At 49.9% G+C, this 22,363-nt stretch overlaps 1 protein-coding gene across 5 annotated transcripts in view; it reads left to right on the forward strand.

Moving 5' to 3' along the window:
* LOC140906317 (uncharacterized) overlaps window positions 1–22,131 on the forward strand; it is a 77,376-nt gene extending 55,245 nt beyond the window's left edge. For 4 of the 5 annotated variants that reach the window (XM_073330008.2, XM_073330009.2, XM_073330011.2 and 1 more), the window contains 10 exons: window positions 4,789–4,995; window positions 7,168–7,269; window positions 8,397–8,495; window positions 9,462–9,608; window positions 10,919–11,026; window positions 11,795–11,992; window positions 12,400–12,606; window positions 14,019–15,384; window positions 19,477–19,629; window positions 21,780–22,131. In XM_073330008.2, the coding sequence (XP_073186109.1) occupies window positions 4,789–4,995; window positions 7,168–7,269; window positions 8,397–8,495; window positions 9,462–9,608; window positions 10,919–11,026; window positions 11,795–11,992; window positions 12,400–12,606; window positions 14,019–15,384; window positions 19,477–19,629; window positions 21,780–21,988 (2,796 nt within the window). In that variant the 3' untranslated portion in view covers window positions 21,989–22,131. Of the gene's footprint in view, window positions 1–4,788; window positions 4,996–7,167; window positions 7,270–8,396; window positions 8,496–9,461; window positions 9,609–10,918; window positions 11,027–11,794; window positions 11,993–12,399; window positions 12,607–14,018; window positions 15,385–17,470; window positions 17,571–19,476; window positions 19,630–21,779 lie in introns of those variants that run through there. The other variant, XM_073330012.2, reaches the window with a different exon arrangement.
* Window positions 22,132–22,363: the final 232 nt, after the last annotated feature.

Below are 22,363 nucleotides of genomic sequence, written 5' to 3' on the forward strand. Positions count from 1 at the left end.
AAACCTCCAGGGCCTCTTCCAATCTGCCCTGGAGGAAAATTCCTTCCCGACCCCAAATATGGTGATCAGCTAAACCCTGAGCATGTGAGCAAGATTCACCAGCCAGATACCCAGGAAAGAATTCTCTGTAGTAACTCAGATCCCACCCCATCTAACATCCCATCACAGGCCATTGGGCCTATTTACCATGAATAGTTAAAGATCAATTAATTGCCAAAATCATGTTATCCCATCATATTATCTCCTCCATAAACTGGGGTCAGGGATCATTCAAAGGGCTCCTATGGGGCTTAATTCATTGGAGTGTGTGAGCTCCTTCAGTGGAAGATGAGCTAGAAATGCCACGGCTTGTTATTGAACTGAGGGGAGTGCTTATACCTCCCCACGCCAGATGTCACTTTTCATTGCTCACTGCTCTGCTTTGTGTCCCATGCTGCTTTTCCCCCTACATACAGATATTTTATTGCAAACATTCTGTGCTGGCTTTTACGACCGGATACTTCACTTGCTGGCCTCTTTCCATTGCTGATTCTTGTCATTCTCGCTATCAGTTCCTCCGCTAAAAATAACAATCAGGAGCATGCTGGAGGAGCTCTTTTACCTCTTGGGGAGCAGGAACGACCAGGGGGACCATGTGGAAAACAAGAGGGAAAAATAAAACGTAAAAGACAAAGGCCACCGATCGGTATAAACTGCTGTTGTTAATAGCGCCTTAGCTTAAGAGCATGTTCAATTGTTACTTTATCTTTTAAAAAGAGATTGTTTTGTCCTTCACAGAGATCTTCTTGGCATAGGGAAATTGGGGGAATTTTTGGGAGCTGATTCCAGTTCTCTGATTCAATGGCCTGGTCTGTGCCTGCCCTGGCATGAATTAGAGCAGACTGGGGGCTGCATGGGCTTACACCAATGGCACAAAGTTCTTAAGGGATCACCTGCTAGCTGAGGATGGGGGAATGGCATAGTGCTCTGCCCTGCCCTCACCTGACATGCCCACTTTGTTCCTCAGCATAACCTCTTAGCTGGCGGGGGCGGGTGATACTGGAGTGGAACTGGTTCTGCCAGCTGAGACCTCTCTCCTGCTGGAGGAATTCTGGCCAGAATTTGGAGACTGTTATCGAAAGAGGCTGGCTGGAGAGCCCTGGAGACTCAACTCCTGCGTATTGATGCAGAACTGGTACAGCAGGGTCAGCCAGCATGCACACTGCCCCATGCCACTGTGCCTTGACTGTAACCTGGAGGAACTTCCTTCATTGGGGAGAGGTTACATTGCTCTCCATGGCCCATTTTGTCCGGGAAGCCTCTGCGGAGACCCTCAAAAAAAGGCCAGTCAGCGCTAATCATATAGGAATGGTAACTGCTGATCCGCTGCTAGTCCTGAGATCCTGAGGGCCCCCACTGTGAACTACCCTGGGAGTCTGTGTGTAAGAAATATAAGAGATTATCCAACAGCAGCCCAGCTTGCAGGACACTTAGAGGGGCCTGCACTGATACTGAGCTTCGCAGCACAGCCTCGTGATGCATTGATATTACATGCGTTGCCCCTTTGGCCCAAGCAGTTAGCCAGAATTCAGGGCCTTACCTGACTGCTGCTGTTAGGATGAGAAATAATCAGGTTCATGTACACGGAAAGTCCACCAACATCCCGTTTCCCTGCATGCAGTGGAAACAAACAGCAGGCAGTTTCCTTGCTCTGAAATCCCCCAGCCTGTCTCTCCAGCAAGCTCTGTGCCCAAGAAACTCTACCTCCACTTCCTCTCAGGGCCCCACTCAGAGCTGCTTCCCGCCTCCCATAAAAACAGTCTGCAGCTGTTACCCTCCCAGATCCGGGACCGTTTTAAAACTGGAGTTTTATTAAATTTAGTATCAAAAAACAAACACGCACACTTCGACGAATCCCCAGTGCTGCTGAGTCCTCCTGGAGCACACCAAAAACTCTCCTGCTGTCATCTAGGTGGGCCCCTTTGACCTTCTCAGCAGACCTTCGATCCTTAAAGGGACAGGGTGCAGATGCACCGAACCCTGACATGCCCTGACGAGTGCTTACACGACCAATATCCTAGCCCCAGCATTCGCAACCAAAGGAAACCCCTCAGTCCACTGAGCCCAGCACCACTGTGCACCATGACATTGCCGTGCTGAGCCCCGTCACTGTGTGTTGGCGCGAAGTTGGAGGAGGCGGACACCCCATTTTAAAGAAGCAGCAGCCCCCTTGCTTAAAGTCAGGGGGAGGGGAGGTCACAAGGGGTCACAGAACCAGCAAACGATATATATTTAAGTCGACCTGGAACAAGGAAGGGTGCACATTAGGCACTGTTTTACCAAAGTTGCTGCTCCCAAATCTTGACATACCCCCCCCCCGACCCCGCACACACACACGTTTTCTTCAGACCTCTTTAAGCACTGGCCGACCCAGTTATTCCCATTAAAATCTAGCTCCAAACTCACCCAATGTCCTGGGCTATGCAGAACCCGGCCCATCTCCAGGAACGTCAGGTAGGATGCCATGCAAGGTTGGGAATAGATGCCCTGGCAAGGCTCATAAGCACTGTTAGCCACCGTCCTGCTTGGTAATTAGCAAAGGCTGGAGCGTAGCCTGTCTAGTGAAGATGCACTGATTGCAGAAACTCACACAGGTACTGTCACGGCCGTGCAGGCTTCCTTCTCCGCCTTCATGCACACACAAGGCCACCCGTGTCTCTCACTGAGCGGCCGGTGTTTTAGCTGCTTTCTAAACCCCTGCCCCTAGCCCGCCTTCACCAGCAAGTCCTGCTGTCGGCTAGCAGCCTAGAGACGGCCCACAGGGGAGTCAGGCCAGGCAGCTTCTATGGTACCGTAGTTCTATGCTGCAGGCAGTACCGGGTTTACCATAGTGCCTCTGGCTCCATGGTACCAGGCCCACACTCAGAAAGGGCCCAGGTGTCCGGACGGTGGCCCTGCCTCCCCTCCCTGCACTACCTGCGCTCTGCCCCAAGGCCCCACCCACTGCTCGCTCTCTCCTCTTCACCCCCTCCCTGCTGCCTGAACCGGGCAGACTCTCTGGGGCCACCAGGGGTCTGCCCCATTCCCCAGCACAGCTCCAGCTCTGGGCAGTCTCTGATTCCTGCCACCTGTGGGGCCCCGCACAACACCCCGGCCGAGCCACCTGTGGGCCCCCCACCACCACCACAGGGGCCGGGCCAGTCTTGGACAGGTGTGGAGGGGAATGTGTGGGGGGCTTGGCTGGGCCCCTCCAGGGAGGCAGGTGGGTCCTGCGGGAGCCTGGCACGCAGGCCCCGCTCCTGCTCTGGCCTGGCCGATTGCACCGCTTCTGAGTAGGGTTGCCAACTTTTTAATCACACAAAACCAAACACCCTAGCCCTGCCCCTTCCCCAAGACCACGCCCCCCTGCCATGCCCCTTCTCCGAGGCCCTGCCCCCCACTCATTACATTCCTCCTCCCTTGGTGGCTCACTCTCCCCAACCCTCACTCACTTTCAGTGGGCTGGGGCAGGGGGCTAAGGAAGGTTCCCTGCCTGTCCTGGCTCCGCACTGTGCCCTGGAAGCAGCCAGCAGGTCCGGCTCCTAGGCAGAGGGGCCAGGAGGCTCTGTGCGCTGCTCTTGCCTACAGGCACGGCCTCCACAGCTCCCATTCGCCAATGTTTAATATATTGTGCACAGAATTTCAAAATTTTTGAGGCACAATTCCCTCAGGAATATGGAGTGGTGTGCGACAGTGATGGTGGGACTGTGAGGAGGGTGCTTGGCAGTGAGGGGGGGAGGTCTGTGGGGGGGCGCTGGTCAGGCAGTGTGGTGTGCAGGGAGCTGTGTAGTTGTGGTGGGAGGCCAGTATGGGGGTCTCTGGGGGGGGGTGCACTGGGGATAGCGAGTCCAGGGCGGCGCTGGACATAGGGATCTGTAGGAGAGGTCTCTGGGCAAGGGGGCACTGGGCATAAAAGGGGGGCACTGTACAAAGGGGTGGTGTGCTTCAGCGTGGGCCTGCCCCTGAGGGGAAGGGGCACACTGGCAGCGCAGGGCTGGGTGGACCAGTGTGCGTCTGGTGTTTGCCGGTTTGTAAACAGTCCCCTCGCTCTGGGCGGAGCAGGGCCACCCCCGGCGCACCATGCCCCATTGCCCCTGGCCGGTCCCTCGCTCCGGGGACCAACTCCCCCATCCCCCTGCGCTGTGCCCCACTGCCCCCATGGGGCCCCACAAATATGTTCGGCGCTGGGCCCACAAAAGTTTAATCTGGCCCTGGCTGCAGGTTCACAGGTATCTTAGGGAGCAGTGTCAGGAGCCAGAGAACACAGGTAAAATTCCCCTCGTGTTTTTGATTTTGCTAATGCCAAAAGCAGAGAAGGGACTTTGTGCCCCACAGCCCCATGCCCTGCTTTGGCCGCTGAATGAATGCTGCCATCAGATGATGCAGCAGGTACACAGGATCTTGGACAAGAGTCTTGACAGGTGAAAATGCTTTTCCAATCAACCCTCACAGCTGTGTGATTGATTTTGTTTTCAGTCTCCAGCTGCCTGACCAAAAAATGGCAGCTCTACCCCCAAAAAAACATGACCCTTTAGGTACAGTCCAGGTGGCCCAGGGCTGAATTTCCAGTCTTTCTTAGAGAAGCCTTTAATTTGGGGAAATTTTTGCCCTTCAGATCTGAACTTGTGAATTTGAAAAATGTCCCCCCTTTTGCCCTGGCCTCTAACCTCTGACCAGGCCCACCCCAAAGGAATCGAGACACAACTAAGCCCTGAAGCGGTTCGCTGACAGGCTGGGGTCTCACGAAGCCTGACTCTGTTTTCCCCTCAGCAAGGACAGACACCATTGCACCTGGCTGCTGAAAATGACCATTCGGAGGTGGTTCAGTTCTTTCTGAAGCACAAGCCGGAACTGGTGACCTCTGCCAACGTGGAAGGTTCGACCTGTGCCCACATAGCTGCCTCCAAAGGCAGTGTCGCTGTGATCAAGGAGCTGCTGAAGTTCAACAAGGTGGGGGTGACCACGGCACGCAACAAGGTGAGTCCCTGCGGCGGTGTCCCCTTGCTATGGTCCTGTCCAGCTGGGCAGTGTCACACACACACAGCTGACCCGAGAGTCTAGATCTATGCCTGTTCTGGTATCCCTGAGGGATTAGGACGCTGGGAGTTAAATGTTAATGCAGGAGTGAGAGTGGAAAAGGGAGAACTCTCCACGGGCAGTCTGTGGGGTGATTGTGAAGCTGGTGCTGGACCTGTATAGAGAGAGAGGATTACACCTCCTCTCTCCTCTGTGTATGAGAGCTCAAGCAGTGCCCAGCTGGGACCCAGAGGATCATTCTCAGTGCCCCAATTACGCATGCTTAAGGCTAAGATTGTATTACAGTTATTTTTAGTAAAAGTCAGGAACAGGTCACAGGCAATAAACAAAAATTAACGGAGTCTGTGACGGGGGAGGGGGCAGGGCTAGATGGGGGGAGGAAGGGAGTCCTATGGGGAGGGGGGCCCGACAAGCCGAGCGCTCACCATGGTTGGGAGAACAGCCCCAGCTCCAGCGGCAACAGCGGGGGGGGAGAGGACATAGCCATGGGGGGCACACAGCCCCCGTTCTGGAGCTGGCCGCAGCTGTGGGACGGGGTGTGCAGCCCTGACTGCAGCCCCTGCCAAGCCCCGGAGGGGAGGCACACAGCCCTGGGAAGCCGCAAGGGGGGCACACAGACCCACCTGTAGCTCCTGCCGAGCCTGGGACACTGCAGGGCTAGGGCACGCAGCCCCCGCTGCAGCCTCCGCCAAGCCCGGGATGCTGCGGGCCTGGGGCGCGCGGCCCCAGCTGCAGCCTCTGGCGAGCCCGGGACACCGTGGGGCTGGGGTGTGCGGCCCTGGCTACAGCCCCCAGCAGAAGCCACGGGGCTGGGGCTGCAGGGTCCTGGTTCCAGCCAGCCCCAGTTGCTGAGCAGGGACACACAGTCCCATCTCCTCCTCCTCCTGAAGTCCTAGAAGTCACGGAGGTCTGTTAAAGTGACGGAATCCACGTCTGCCGTGACCTCCGTGACTAAATCCTAGCCTTACGCCTGCTGCATGGCCATGCTGTCAGAGTCTTTGCTCCACGGACAGCGGGCATCCCAGGAATAGTCATCCCAAAATATGAGATGGCAGCAAAATATGAGAACACCATTACCTTACTCACTGTGCTGCCTCCGAAACGCAGAGAGCTTGTATCCGCCAAAGAAAATGGGGGACAGCTGGCAGCTTCTGGAATAAGCTCTCCCCTAGGGCGGGTGCAAAGAGGCAGACATTGCGTTAGTTGCCTCTTCCAGCGTCACCATCCAGACACGAAGGAGGTGAATAACCCCAGTCATTGCGCACAACGTGATACTTCACCACTTTGCTTTGATAACACGGGCCTGAACCATAAATTTTGGATCCAAATCTAACCTTCCCCAAACTTCATGAGCATTGGGGCCTGGCTTTTTGGTTTGGCCCATTATGGAGATAGGAACCAGCTGGGAAGTTCAGATCCAGCATCCCCAAAAGCATAAATAGGGGAACCCCTCTGACTTCCTGCCAGCCTCCAGGAGACACGGGGGCCTACACAAGATCCTAAAGGGAATGTGTCTGTAGGTTTTAGTAAGCACGGTTTCCCCTTCCCCTGTCTGCTGGCATTGCTACAACTGTCAGCTGGTTTTCAGTAATGCATTAGTTGCATCTGCCCCCTTTTATTTATTTAGTATGTAGCTAATGTACACAGGGCTTTGCTTGCATGGGAGGGAATTTGCAGTGTGTCCTTTGCAGTGAGGTCGCCGGCAGATCTCTTTGAGCCCTGTTTGTCACGCCAAACAGGAGAGTGCTGAGACTTCAGTCACAGTTCCCAAGAACTTCCTCACTCCCCCAGTTTAAACACACCTGTCTGCCCCTCTACACTCTCTCTGTGGCCTGCACGAAGAATCGTAGGTTGCATCCTCAGGGCAAATTAGAGCTGAGAAGACCCAGGCTTGAGGCATTTGGAGGAGAAGCCTGTGAGAGAGTCCCACACCGTCCTGATGCTCTGTGCCGTTGTGGTGTTATAGGCAGGGAGCTCTGGTACCTCCCTTGGCCCTTGCCTCACAATCTTACATGCTGTGATCCCTGCAAGGCGAGCCCCACTGCCAGCTTGCTCTGAAGCTCAGACACTGCACATGGTTAGTTACCCACCCGGTCTGTCTTTGTGTTGCAGACAAACTACTCCACTCCTCTGCACCTGGCAGCTGCTGGGGGGCACCATGAGGTGGTGAAGGTCTTGCTGCAGATGGGAGCCTCGGCAGCGGATGAGGATGGTGTACGTACCAAGGGCTTGGCTGGGCGGCTCCCAGTTCAAAATGCAGATGGTGTGAACGCAACGGGTGCTGGCTGCTCTCTTTGGCCGACAGCTTGGGCCCTCTAGAGTCAAAAGCATGAGCTGCTGGGGGCTGTAACAACCCATCCTCCGTAATCAGCACAGAGGGGACTGGTAACACCCACTTGCCCCCGAGTCCAAATGCCCCTCCTTCATTTCAGGCTGCATGCTCAGAAGGGCATCTCTCTTTGGCAGGGAAAGGCGCATCTACAAAATTTACATTCACATCCTTGTGCCTCTCCTTGATGTGCGCCTCTGTGAATGGGGGCAGGGGTCTGAGCCCTTTCCCCTTTGGGAAAGGCACTAACATTTCGCTGAGATGCTGAAGTAAAAGCATCCCTATTGTTCTTTCCATCTCCCCCCATGTCCCCCAGTTTGTCTCTTGTAGACTAGTCCCAGGATGGTGCCATGCTGTGATTGTAGTGTGGTGAGTTGTTTTTTTTAATTCAGGGATGAAGGGTTAAATTTCTCTGCCCCTCGCAGCAAAAGGGTAGTGATGTTTCATTTATAAAGAACCAGCCTCCTCTTTCTTCATGACTCCTCGAACAGTTCCAGGCTAAGGTAGCTCTCCATTCGGTGGCCCGTTGTCCTGAATGCCCAGCCAGCCTGTGACACCTTGAATTATACCAGCGGTTCTAAAACTGTGGGTCGCGATCCCCTTTGAATGGGGTCAGCAGGGCTGGCTTAGACTTTCTTGGGCCCTGGGCTGAAGCCTGAGGCCCAGTGCCGAAGCCAAAGCCTAAGCCTGAGGGCTTCAGCCCTGGGTGGCGGGGATCAAGTTGGGGCAGTGGGGTGGTGGGCAGGCTCAGGTTTTGGTCCCCCTTCCTGGGATCGTGAAGTAATTTTTGTTGTCAGAAGCGGGTTGTGAAGTTTGAGAACCCCTGAATTATACCATCATATCATGGAGCTAGGCCGTGCTGGGAGTGTCAGAACCTCAAAGAATACGAGTAGACCCCAGGAGGCCTTTCAAAGGCTCTGTCCCTCACCCAGACTTTCTCCATTGCTGTGACAACACTCTGCGATTTGCACCCGGCCTTGCCTTCTGATGCTTTTTCTCTGCTCCTTATTAGGAAGGAATGACGACAATTCACCTGGCGGCCAAACATGGGCACATCAGTGTCCTGGAGGCCTTAAAGGGCAGCATCTCCTTGAGAATCACCAGCACCAAGGTGAGTGCGTGGCTGCTGGCTTTGCACAGCAGGGGCCTTGTTGCCTATGGCATGGGTGTGGCTATGTTGTGAAAACAGCCGCTGTTTGGACACAACTCAGGTGGTGTTTGTTGTAACTGGGTCAGAGGTGAGGGTCAGGACCTAGTTGCGTGTCCAGCGGAGATAGGGCCACACAGCAAAGCAGGGAAGTGCATGGGACACATAGTTATTGGTAATGGTTAGTCCCCACTGTGCTGGACACTGTGTGTACACCTAGTGAGAGACAGTCCCTGCCCCAACGATCTTGCAAAGAGCCCAGGCAGACAGAAGGTGGGAGAAAGGAAGAATTAGTATCCCCATTGTACAGATGGGAAATTGAGGCCCAGCGAGTGTGAGTCGAGGTTTCCAAAGGTGACTAGTGATTTTGAGGGCCTCCATTTTTGGATGCCCTACAGGGGCCTAATTTTCAGAGGGTGGGTGCTCAGCACTTCCACAATATCAGGCTTGTTTTAGGGCTCTCAAGTTGAGCACCCACTAATAGAGTGACCCAAAATTGTTAGTCCTTTTTGAAACTTCGGCCAATGGCAGAGAAGGGACTAGAACCCCATGCTCCTGGCACCCAGTCACATCCCTTAACACAGGCCCTGCCTTCTACTGCTTTGTCAGGAGTCGTCTTTTCCTGATGCTGCCCAGAGCCTTGCGGCATCAACTGTGGATGCCAAATGCAGAGGATGCTTCCTGAAACATGTATCCCCAAAAGCTCCTTCTCCTCTTCCAACTCTCTCATTCTTTCACCCCTTTCTTTGTTTTCGTTCCTGTCATTCTCATGTCTTCTGTGACCTCTCCCTTTTAACCTTCTTCCTTCCAGCTGTCAGGCATGTACTGTGCTTTGATCGGATGCTAAATGAGAGTGCTCTGGCTCATTTAAAAGAGCAAACTTGGTTTGTTTTCCATGAACTGTGGATGTGTTTTTCTTTCCCTTCCAAGACAGGATTTACTGCCCTTCATGTGGCAGCTCATTACGGCCAGCTGGACTTCGTCCGAGACATGCTCGCCAGGGGATTGGCCACCATGCGCAGCGAGCCTCCCAAATTCACCTCCGAAGGACAGCAGGTCAAGGAGCAAGGCAGTGAGGTAATACAGCAGCCAGCCCCAGGGAGGGATAAGGGACAAGCCGACAAATGGCATCCCGAACCCACTTGTCTATTTCCGTGGAGCCAAATAACATGGGGGCTCGTGTTACTGAGCCATTTAATTTCACTGTGTGGTAGGCCCAAGTCTTCTCCTCTGTAAACAAGCTTGGCAGAGGAGTGCTCTGCTGCAGACTGAGTCCCCCTCCTGGCTGCTGCTGCTGTATCTCAGAGCTGCCCGAGTAGTTTCCACGTCAACTGGACTCTTACTCCCTTCTGTGCTGTGGCTTTAGCCAGTGAACCTTCTTAGTTGCAGATCCTTGCACCCTGCACGCACTCCTGGGTGGCCATGCACCTCTCTTCCATGTTATTCTGGATGGACCCCAGCCCTGGGGCAGACAGGCTGGGGAGAGCCCCCCTCCCTGCCCCCAACTCCCTGCGTCATGTCACTGCACTCTGTGTAACACAGCTGCCCTGGTTCTTCTCTCCCTTGGGCCTGTGGAGCGGGGAGAAGGGTTTACCCCTGTATTCACCCTGGGAAATCTGCCTTTGCCTCTTCCAATCTCTGCTCTCCTTGGTTAGGATTTGGCTCCACAGGGAGGCTTTTCAAAGGGTCAGAAACGGGAGGCCTGGATGACAAATGGCTCCAAGGCCCTGACTGAAAGGGATGGGCTGTGCGTGGAACTTGCATGGCGTAGAGACCCTGACACTGCAGCCCTCGGTCCCACGGCACCACTTGTTCCAGAACTGGGGGGCGGGTAGATCTGATTGGAACGTTCTTGCCGAAATATGCTGTTTCGGGGAAGCTGAAACATTTTGGTTTCCACACATTTTCACCAGGAGGGTTTTGGGCTGGAGGCCAGATCGCGGGCCTGGAATTTGGGAGATCCAGATTCAAGACCCCACTCTGTCTGATTTGGTGTTACCTGGGATGAAATTCTCTGCTCGGAATCAGGCACAGCAGGGGTGGTGCCTGGGTCTCCCACAGCAGTGTCCCAGCCACCGGGCTATACAGTCTCATGAAAACCTTTGAAAGGTTTCAGAGTTGTTCCAATGCGTAACCCAGCGTGATGGTGCATGTGGGGGAGGCTTCAGCCAGGTTGCTGACTCTCCAGGGCCTCAGGGAGGGAGGAAGGTAGATCATTATGGCCCGCCTGCAGGCGTGAGTCGCAGAAAATGGGGGAACAGCTGCTCTGGCTTCTGACTTGTACGCACTGCGGGGGGAAGTGTCTGGGAACTGTATTACCCTCGCAGTATGCCCAGGAGTCTGGGGCATCAGAGGGGCCCTGCTGCCGTCTGTGTGATTTATCGCAGTCAGGATTCACGCCACTGCACCTGGCTGCCCAGTCGGGACACGAGAGCCTGGTCCGGCTGCTGCTCAACTACCCCGGCGTACAGGTGGATTGTCAGACCAGCCTGCAGGTAAGAGGCTAGCCATGCTCTGTGTGTTCTACTCACATGGGAGCCACCGTGCTCTGAGCTGGCTCAGCCCAGGAGAAGGCTGCAGCCTGTCATGGGGGCGGGCAGCTTTGATTTTGCAGCATCATATCTGGGGTAACAGGCTATCTGGGAAGCTTCCATCTCCCCCAAAGCTGACACCAGCCAAGCCCTTTTGGGCAACTTTCAGGTCCTAGCTTCTCTGAGGCCAGCACTCCGGGGGCCTCGAGTGGCCGTTCTGGCTAGCATTGTACCACCACTCTGCACTGATGTGTATGATGACAACAGAGCAAGGCCACCATGAAGCATCAGCCTCTTGGGACAGTCCAAGGCCAATTCCACGACCTAACATTTGGGCTGCTCTCCAGCTCAGGCCAGTCCAAACCATCCGGCCACGTCATGGCCAACCTTGGTTGTTTCTACATGAATTTAGTGCTACTACTGACCAGTGCCGGGTTGACAACCATAGAGACAGCCCTTCCCTCTGCAGAAGAGGCTGCTGCAATGCAAGCTTCGTCCACGTAGCCCTCAGACAGTGGACCCCAGCCCTCTGCTGGAGGGGTCACCTCTAGCTGTGGAGGGTAGTTCAGTCTCCCTGACCCTCAGCCTCTCTCCTTGCTGTAAGAGTGATGCCTCTTGTGCCAAGTCTGACAGTGTCTTTAGGTGACATTTTTAGGTCCCATTAGTGACCTTGGAGCCATCCCGTCCCTGTGCCAAATGCTGTACAATGCTAACCAGCCCACTTGTGCTTAGGGCTCCACCCCTCTCCACCTGGCGGCCCAGCATGGTCACACCGCCGTCGTTGGGCTTCTTCTGAGCAAATCCACCTCCCAGCTGCATCTTCGAGACAAGAGAGGGCGGACATGCCTCCACCTGGCTGCAGCCAATGGCCACGTTGAGATGGTGCGGGCATTGCTGGGCCAGGGAGCGGAGATCAACGTCACCGACAAGGTACAGCAGCAGCTCGCACGGTTGGTGTTAGCCTGCTGGAACAGTGAGGGGCGGTCACACTTTCTGTGCAACCTTTTCATGGAGAGTCTCGCACCAAGCCTTGATCGTGGGCCTGTGCCATGAACAATATATGATACCATAGAAGGTGCTACACAGTATCTCCAAACCCTACGTCCTGAATTCCATGGTTCCGAACAGCAGCATGGCTGTCTATTGACAAAAGCTGCCAGCCAAGTCAGCTGCCCATGGATTTCCAGTTTGCCCATCACCTGAAAGTTATGAAAGTTTCATGCAATTCTGGTTAAAGGTGATTCCATCCCCTCCTGCACCATTCCCTATTATGTGACTGCCTGATGCCTGTGGTCAATGAATGCTGCGTTTTCACTGTACGTCCTTTAATTCCACAGCAAGGCTGGGGCCCATTGCACTTTGCTGCCAAATCGGGTTTCCTGGATAGTGTCCGGCTGCTAGTGGAAAGCGGTGCCACGCCCACTCTCGAGTCCAAAGAGGGGAGGATACCTATCCAGTATGCAGCTGCTGAGAACCACCAAGAAGTAGTGAGCTTCCTGATGAAAAGGAACTCCACCACCTTGAAACTGATTGAGGACAGGAAGGTAGGGGAGACCCTGAGCCAAGATGAGGTAGGGGAGGTGACGTGGGCAAGCCCTGAGCCATATGTCCTACTCTTGTTTGCAAAATCCTACCCCCAGCACCTACATTATGCCCTTATGGTGCAATAGCATGACTAGGATCCCAGTAATCTAGGTCATTGGTCGTTATAGTTATTGGTCACATCAGTGGTAGCAATGGCTATGCGGTTCCTGGAGCTCGGAGCCATATGTTGCTGGAGACTAGAGCTAGAAAAAAATTTTCAGCCAAAACTTTTTTTTTTTTGGTGAAAAATGCAGATTTGGCAATACCAAACTGTTTCATGAATTGGTGACTCTTTCACCTAATTGTTTGGTTTTGGGGGGAGCGGATTCTGAAAATATCAAAATGTTTCGTGTTCAAAATGAAACATTTCAATTTTTCAGTTGGAAATGACTTTTTGTTTCAAAATTTCCTTCCATTTTATTTTAAAACATTCAGAAGTGTTAAAAAAAAAAGAGTCAAAATTGAAATGAAACATTTTGATTTTGTTGGAATGAAACATTTTGTTCAACCAAAATGAAAATGTTCTGGACATCTCAATGTGCAAAAATTGTCTTTTTTGGTCTGACCTGAAACTATTTGTTTTTTTAACTTTGTCAAAATTGCCAACAAACCTAAAAATCTATTATTCACCCAGCTGTAATAGAACCAGCTTGACCAGGGAGTTGATCTGGTCAGAGACACCTCTCCTCTGTTTCTAGAAGCTGAAAAAAACATCACTGAACATTAATTCTACACATCTAGCATTTATATGATGAGCCTTCTCCAGCCCCAGTGAAAATATGTGAATGTCCCTGGCATTTTGGAAATATTCCTCTCAAATTGGATTGTTTTTTTTCCACGTTGCTATTTACTAAATCCAGAGTTTAAAGGTGTGGCCTCTGAGCACAGAATTTGGAGTTCTAATCGCAGCTCAGATGATGAATCCTTTTGTGACCTTAGCAGGTCACCTGATCTGTGCCTCAGTTTCACCATATGTAAAGCGGTGGTGATAATGCTGCCCTACCCATGGATGTGTTGTGGTCAGTCAGTGTTTGTAAAGCATTATGCATTGTTGTTGTTACTTGCATTACAGTAGCACCTAGAAGTTCCTCATGCCAGGTGCTGTACACACATATAGGAAAAGATGGTCCCTGCACCGAAGAGCTTACATTGTAAATAGACAAAACAAAGAGTGGGGAAAAGACCGTATTGTTATACCCATTTTACAGAAGGCTTGAGACACCAGAGAGATTCAATGATTTGACCGAGGTTGTACAGCAAGCTTGTAGCAGAAGTGAGAATTGAATCCGATCTCCTGAGTACCATCCAATGCCTTAAGCACAAGACTATCCTTCCTCTTTGTGATATTAACTAAGGGTGTTTGTTTTTCCAGTTTATCTTTGACCTTATGGTCTGTGGGAAGCTGAACAACAACAAGGCAATTGAGGAATTTGTCCTTCACTCTTCTGCTCCCCTGGACACTGCTGTCAAGCTTTCCCGGGCCTTCAACATTGCTGCCCTGAAGGAGAAGGAACGTGCCAAAGACTTGCTAACTGCTGCCAAGTACACTGAGAGCATGGCCACTGAGCTCCTGACGCTGGCTTCTGGAGGTAGAAGTGCTGGCTACCTTCTCCGCGCAGTGGATCACAGAGGCACTACCATGCTGGACTCGCTAATTGAGTGTGAACAGAAGGACGTAGTAGCGCATCCAGCAGTGCAAAAATACCTGACAGAAGTCTGGTATGGCAGCCTGAAGTGGGCCCCATGGAAGATTGCCCTCTTGTTCGTCTGCTTCCTAGCGTGCCCCCCCATGTGGCTGGTTTTCTCCCTACCCCTGAAACATAGGTTCAATAAAATTCCTATTATGAAGTTCATGAGCCACTTGGCATCTCATATCTTCCTGCTCATCCTGTTCATCCTAACCATAGTGTATCCCCCCATTAGCCCCATCTATGAAGGTCACATGGTGCCATACTGGAACGAGTGGTTGCTCTTAGCTTGGCTGCTGGGGACACTGGTCACCGAGCTCACCCATTTTGGAGAAAGGGCTGGCCTGGCTTGGATCAGAGTGTTCGTCTTGGGCTTCTCTGCCATTGCTTTCCTTTGCCATTTGCTGGCCTTGATGTTTGCTGGCACCGATCGCTTGCACTGCCTGTTTGCCAGGAACATCTTCCTAGGGGTGGCCATGACGCTCTCCTTTGTGCAGTTCCTGGAGTTCCTCACCTTCCACCACCTCTTTGGCCCTTGGGCCGTCATAATCAGGAACCTCATGAAGGATCTCACCAGGTTCGCAGTCATCCTGGGCTTGTTTCACATAGCCTTCACCATGCAGCTGTCATCTGTCTACCAGCCAGTCTACCCTGAACCAAAGACCAACCTCTCAGCTGCTGGTGGTAACGCGACTGTGAGCACCGCTATCCAGGACCCCGTTGTCATTATGGTCACATTATTCTTCTCCGTGTTTGGCCTTGTTGACCCCGAGTCCCTGCCCTCACTCACCAGAACTCCCCAGTTCACTTTTGTCATCATCCGCTTTGTGTTTGGGGTCTACCTGATCGTGACCTTGATTGTGCTGATCAACCTGCTGATCGCCATGATGAGTGACACCTACCAGAGGATACAAGCCCAGTCTGACACAGAGTGGAAGTTTGGCAGGGCCATGCTCATTAGGGACATGACTAGGAAGTCTGGAACACCTTCCCCCTTTAACCTCTTCACAAATCTTCTCTATTACATCAAAATACTTTGCAAACACAAAGGTACAACTGCTAATTTATATGTAGATTTGTGTGTCAGAATGTTTTTATTTTGCAGTCCTGGAAATGTTCCCAAAGCCGATTGAAGAAATGAAATGAAATGGTTGAATGTCGGCAGCTGTAAGAGTTTTTAGGGAGACCTTGGAAAGTGGGAGCATGTCAGATGCCTGGATTTATTTAAGGTCCTCACCAGGGGGCAGTATGTGCTGCATCACGCACCACACTCATGGCTTCATTCTGCACTCACTTACAGTCAAGCAACTCTATTGAGGCAGAAAGTAGAACATGAGCCCATGGTTCTCTCTGTTGCTTACATTACAGACTAGAGTTGGGAGGGAACTCGATTTTTCAATATGTGGGAAATTCTGTGAGTTTGAAAAAAAATTCCATTCCAAAATGGGAACAAAAACGAAATAATTCAAAAATTTCCGGAAAACAAAATTCTGGAAAAAGAAATTCATTTCAGGTGAATCAAAGCGTTTCATTCCAATTTTGACATTTCTTACACTATAAAATAAATTTCTAAATGAAAAGTCATTTCAAAACAAAAAATGTAAGCGTTCCATTAAGCAGTGTCAGAATGGAATATTTCAACCTAAACCCAAATCCTTTTTTGTTTCTTCCCCAAAACTAAACTGCATCAAAATTGATACGCTTAGGGTGAAATATTTCACTTTCAGCAAATCGATATTTTCCAGCCGAAAAAGGTTGCATCAGAAAATTTCCAACCAGTTTATTACAGACCAAATACCCTCCATATGAACCAACAGTGGACATCTAGGCTGGAGGCCACAGAACCTCGATATTTCTGATCCAGCTCACAGTATTGTGCATAAATGTGGGCTAGTAGTGTGCAATATAGAGGTTTTGGGTACATAGGCAATGATCGCCTCCAACAAAAAGATCTTGCCAATGAAGACAGATGGCCCTCTCTGTTAGACCCAGGCAACCCCTGGTCATTTGCAAGGTGGCAAGGTGGGCAGTTAGTCCCTCAGACCTTGGTTCGCCTCTCCTCCCAAATTCACGGGTCTATCTGCTCCTCTCGCCCAGCCCAGCCCATATTATCATAGATAATGTTCTATGTGCTGACACAACTTTGCCCTCCGCCCCCAAATTTTTCTGAAATGACACCCCTGCCCTGGACATCAGCGGGCTAGACGGGTGGTAGGGTAAGTGCAGGAAGAATGTCTCCAAGTCAAATGGAAACTTACTTTCCAGGAAAGGAGGATGAAACTTGGGCCTAAGAGTTTTCTGAAGTATGTCCTCTTAAAGAGACACTGCTCCATTCCTTCTCACAGACATACAAGAGAATGGGGTAGAAGTGCCATCACATTGGGAATGTTTCAGAAAACATGGTGTAATTACAGTGGTGGGTTTTTCATATACATAGCCCTTTCCTACATGAATGTTACATGGACAGCTGCAACTCCCCCTTATCCCCAAACCAGAACCAAGCATGCATCATTTAACCAAGTAGCTAATAAACATAATAGTATTTTATTTCCCAAGTTGCTCTGGAAACAGGATATATAACTGTAATCCCAGATAAAAAGGATATCAAATTGGAGTTAAGGTTGAGCACGTGTTAGTAACTTAAGGGGAATTACAGGGAATTACAGGGGGAAAAACCAAGCATTACCGATCCAGGAAATTCAGTTAAGGTTAAATTTAAAAGAAATCCAGTCATGTTAAGGAATGCCAATGCACAGTTAAGGCACCCAGACAATGTTAACTCCACCCTGTAGTGACACGGTGGAATAACCATACAATTAGGATTAGTGCATAATAGTGTCATAGAACAAATTAAACTGATTTCTAAGGCTACATTGGACTCTTCCCCTTTTTTTCCTCATGATACCACTAGAAGGCAGAACTAAGAAACTAACAGCTATAGTAAATACAAACAAAAAAGCCTTAGAAAAAGAACATGTAGGCTGTGGATTTGTTTTGCAGTAAGAAGTTATATTGCTTGACACATTAAAATCTAAACTGGTATAGGCACTTGAAAATGAACAGTTAGAGACAATCCTGCACTGCTCCTGCAGAGGTACGTGAATAAAATGAGCTAATAAATCTTTCCCATCTCCAGTTTCTGTGGTTCTATGAGAAATGTAATCCCGGGAGACTGAGGGCCTGATCCTGAGAAGTGAAGTCAATGGACAAGACTTCACCCTAAGCAGACCTACTATAAATAGGTTTGTGTCAGGGCCGTTTACTGGCATTGGCTCTGTTCTGAGTCATTTCAGACCCTCTTGGCATTTGAAGTTGTGATTTTCCAGCGAATTATGGATTGCATTCCCTTCCATGTTTTCCCCAGTTGTCTGGTTCAGATATGTGGCTCAATGCATAGTACCTCGGGACTGGCAGAGGAACAATGTCCTACAGAGAGGAGCAAACATCTGAAGAAATATTCTGCTCAAATGAAAATCAAACTTCTTGTGTTCACTCGCTCGCTATGTTTAAATTGAGTGAGTGTACCCAGAGAGTGTATTCATGGCGGGAAAGGTGGTGTGACAACAAATGTTAAGTGAATATGAGAAAATATTTCTGGAGAGTGAATTTTGCAACCACAATTCTGTGTTACACTCATCCTGCCAGAGATCAGAAGCATTGCTGTGTGACCTATCTAAGCTAACCAGATATCAAACTGCTGCAGGCCAAGAATTATTCACCAAAACTAATTGACAAATAATATCTAATAATTTAATTCAAGAAAATCGTAAGCTGCTAGTGGGCAACTTGCAAATGGAAAAGGAGGCTAAAATCAGTGAATGTATTATTTGCTATGCATTTGTCAGCTCTTACTTCGGGGTGTTAGCACAGGGCTTGCTAAATTGGGAAAGATGTTGGACAATTTTTTTATTTTTTCATTAAAAATGGCTTTTTGTCAATCTGGAAATTTCTATAACAAATCAGAGAATCCTAGAGTATCAGGGTTGGAAGGGACCTCAGGAGGTCATCTAGTCCAACCCCCTGCTCAAAGCAAAAAACAAATTTTTTTTTGACAAAAAAAAACAAAACAGGTTCTTTTTAATGAAAAGCCAAAATCCCCCAAATTTAAAAAAATCAAGGGATTTGGTAATTGAGAACCAAAAAAATTTCAAGTCAGTCAGATGAAAATTTTCAGTAAAACCAACTATTTTTCCCTGCCTCCCTGAAATTTTTCAGTTTTTGAAAACTGTAAATGTTGAGGAGTTTTAACAAACAAAAAAGCCCAACCAACCCAAAACACTGACAAAAATTGTTTTTTCTTTAAATTTCATCCAAAACAATTTTTTTTCTGAGGGGGCATTTCCCAAAAAGCTCTGTGAAATTCACAAACTTGGGTCCCTAAAAGTGGCCTCCTAAAAATCCACATTTGGAGACCCAAATATAAGCTTCTCTTTAGGAGCCTAAATGCGTATTCATGAGCTGAACTGTTGGCACTATGGCATGCAAATGTTGTCCAATGATTACGGTAATCCTCAGGTGTTATCTGACTGTTTTTCAGGGCCAAAAATTAAAGATGCATAATGATTTTCTGTTTTGGGGTCAAGGAGAGGGGTAAACCAATCATTCTACTCCTGAGTGTTGGCGATCTTTCCAGTATGACCCAGTATGCCAACGCCGCAGCTGGGGACATACAGTGAAAAAATAAGTTGAAAATAATCAGTAATAACTATTTGGATCCAATAATTAATATTACTCAAGATAACTTGAACAACCCTCTGCCCAAATTGACCTGAGGCCCTGCCATTGCTGAGATATTTCCAATCTCATCTAAACCAAGCAGCACAGAAATCTCATTGGAGACCCTAGTCTTTGGAGATGTCCACACTCAGAAAACTCATGTAAGCCTTGAATGAATATCCAAACTTTCGGACTCTTACCTGACCCTCTGATATGTCCAAGGATTGTCTGTCACTAATTTCTAAAGATGGGAGGGGGGGTTTATTGGTATAAACCATCTGTATCTTATGCACCAGCTAGCACAATTGTGTCAAAAACAGAATAATAAGACAAGCATGGGAAAAAGTGAAGATAAATCCCCATTGTAGAGGTTAAGGTCATGTTTGTATACAATCCTATTCATCTGAGCTTCTGTGCTCCTCCAAGGTAAGCTGTGCTCCACTGAACGAAGGGACCTGATAAACGAAGAGGAAGACCTGGACAGCACTTCCGACACACGATCCATCAATATGCTGGCTCACACGTCCATGGGTTGGATTAGGGTTGCTGCCAAGAGGATGACACAAGTATCACCCGAAGGTACTGACCCTTTGCTGAGCCATACGCTGGAAATCCACAATAGACCGCCAGAAGGGGACCAAATTACATAGGGTGCCCCAGTAGGGTGCACTTCTGAGACTGAGCAAAGGAAAACATAGGATGAATGTCAGGGGAAGGGGAGTCCTAATCAGGAGAGCTATTTGATAGTGGAATGGAACGAAGACCCCATTGCTGGAGGGTACAATGCAGGGAACAATCCTCCACTGGATGATTTAGACACCCTAATGGGTCTTTTCCATCTCCTTGATTCTAAACCTTTCCCTAGGAAAGGTGAAGAGTTGATCTTTAATGTAGCTGTTGTTTTTTCTCTGTACTGCTGGGATCCTCAGACTGTGTGGTTGGGCTGTTGCCATATGTCTCACTTCTGTTATTTCTGTACAGAGTCAGTACTGTCGGTGCAAATAGCCTTTTCCTCTGCAGCTCTTGCTTTCCGGTATCCTGCAATTGCCTTCCTATATCTCTCCACCACACTGATTCTCGGTATTGGTTCTTGTAGCTGGAAGAGTGTCTCTTCCTCCCTTATCTACACATCTGAATTTTTTTGTCCCCCTTTGCTGTCCTTTGTTGTTCCACTTCCTAAGAGTATTATCCATTTTGGGAAATATCGTGGCTGAAAGGTGCTCTGCAGAATGAACTTCTGCATGTGCTACCATATCTAGGCACAACAGAGCGCACGAGGGATGGAGTCATTACTCTGCCTGTCTTTGCTTTAATGCTGTTGGTTCAGACACTTAGGAGTCAGTTTTCAAAGCAGTGGGAGGGAGGGGGGCTTCAGCCAGCGCTGGTTATGTTTTGTCTGGAGAGGCCAAACTGTACATCAGTGTAACACAACATTCCACTAACACGACTCTCCACGAAGATTCCTCCTCCCACTTCGCTGTTATCTAGCTTGCTTGGAACTTACGGTGCTGTTGGAGGCAGCTGGAAGGGAGGTTCCTTTTCGGTAGGTTAGGCCGGCCCTGTGAGTTTGAAGAGAGGAAACCAGATACTGGCAAATCGGATAAACGCAGTGGAATTCCCTGGCACAGTCAGAATGAATTCTGAGGGGCAGAAGGGGGCGCATCATTGGTGAAAGGGAGCCGCCTCCTCTTTCATTGCCTTAGCAGTAGAAGAGTAGAGGATGGGGTGGTTCCATCACTCCCTCCTGCCTCTCTCAATGTGCACTCGCCAGGAACGGGTTCAGTATGAGCGATTGCCTCCTACCTCAGCTGCAGGGCCACTCTGAGCCTGCTCAGTCACCAAGCCAGAGGTGGGATGGGACGGATTCTGCATTGCAGCAAGAGCATGCTTCACAGAGGAAGATTAGAAACTCATTTATTCTTGATTCATATTTGTTTCCTATGAGCTGCTGCCTCTGCCTCACCAGACTGGACTGAGACCAACTTAATTTGCATAGCCACTGACAGCTTTCATACAGAAGCTTTCAGTCTGATACAAGCTGGATTTGAACCCATCAACTAGTGGTGAAAGGCTCTATCTCCCTTTACCAAGCCACTGCTCCCTCAGTAGTGCACGTCTGAAGGCAGAATCTTTTCCATAAGCAATCCCATTAAATCAGATGCAATCATTGCATTAACTACAGAAAATTAATATCAAATCTATAATACAACACATCACCCAACTAACCCTAAGTAACATATTTCATTGGGTAATTTAGTAATTTATATAGGTTTCTTTCCTTAATCAGGAGAAACTAAGAGTTTAAGAACTCAGTAATCTCAGCAGCTCCAAATAATATCAGACAATATATTTTAAGACACTGCGTTTGTGAGGGTCCGTAAACAAACACGTGCAGACACCACAATTGCCAACTAATCTGCAAAGCCCCAGGCTCGAACTCCACATCTTTGCTCCAAAAGCAGACCTCCACCACCTGAACAAAATGGGAATTCCCATTACCTTTACAGCAGTATTGTGAGATAGACTCTTTTTAGTCCTCCAACCACCAGGAGGCAATATAATCACAAACACTTGAGCAGGTCTGATTTCATCCAGGAGAGGGCAATGGGGTCTGACACTTACACTGAACCAACTTCGCCTGTTAGAGGGACTCCAAAAAAAGGAGCCTTGGTGCATGGATGGGGACCTTCTCCTCTTGACTTCTTAGCCATCTCTTGTTCTCTCCTTAGGTGGGCACATTCGAAGCACTCTGCCAGCAAGGCCGCTGCACATTGAGGGGGCAATAGACTGGCACAGCGTGGCTCTCCGCTATTACTCCTTGAAAGGGCGGATGGACAGAGCACGGTTCGAGAGGGAATTGTCCATGCACCATGGGGAGAAGAGAGGTGTGCAGCCCATCCATCTGCTCATGAACGGCCAGGATGTGTGCAGGGTCTAGCCTGTTTGCACCCAGCTCCCCAGTACCAGCGATTGTCGTGACGTGGGTCTCCTTTGGGCTGCCTGAATGCAGTAGGGCGTGAACGGCGACGTGTTGTATGGCCAAACGGAATGCAATAAAGATAATTTTCTGTGTTCCCTCCATGTCCAAGTCCGTTGGCTTTTTTGTACTCATGGATCCTCCCTCTGGGGCCTGCTCCTGAGAGGTGCTGAGCATCTCCGGCAAGATACATCTGGCTGGAGCCCAGCACCGAGGGACTCAGCACTTCGGAGGATTGGAACCTAATATGGGAATTCTGTCTGGTCAGGCATGACCTCCTCCAGCACCCATAGGAGGTGCTGGTCATGCTACATGCCCTCGAGAAGGGAGTTTCCC

Source organism: Lepidochelys kempii, chromosome 2, assembly GCF_965140285.1.
Source record: "Lepidochelys kempii isolate rLepKem1 chromosome 2, rLepKem1.hap1, whole genome shotgun sequence".
NCBI classification, from domain to species: Eukaryota; Metazoa; Chordata; order Testudines; family Cheloniidae; genus Lepidochelys; species Lepidochelys kempii.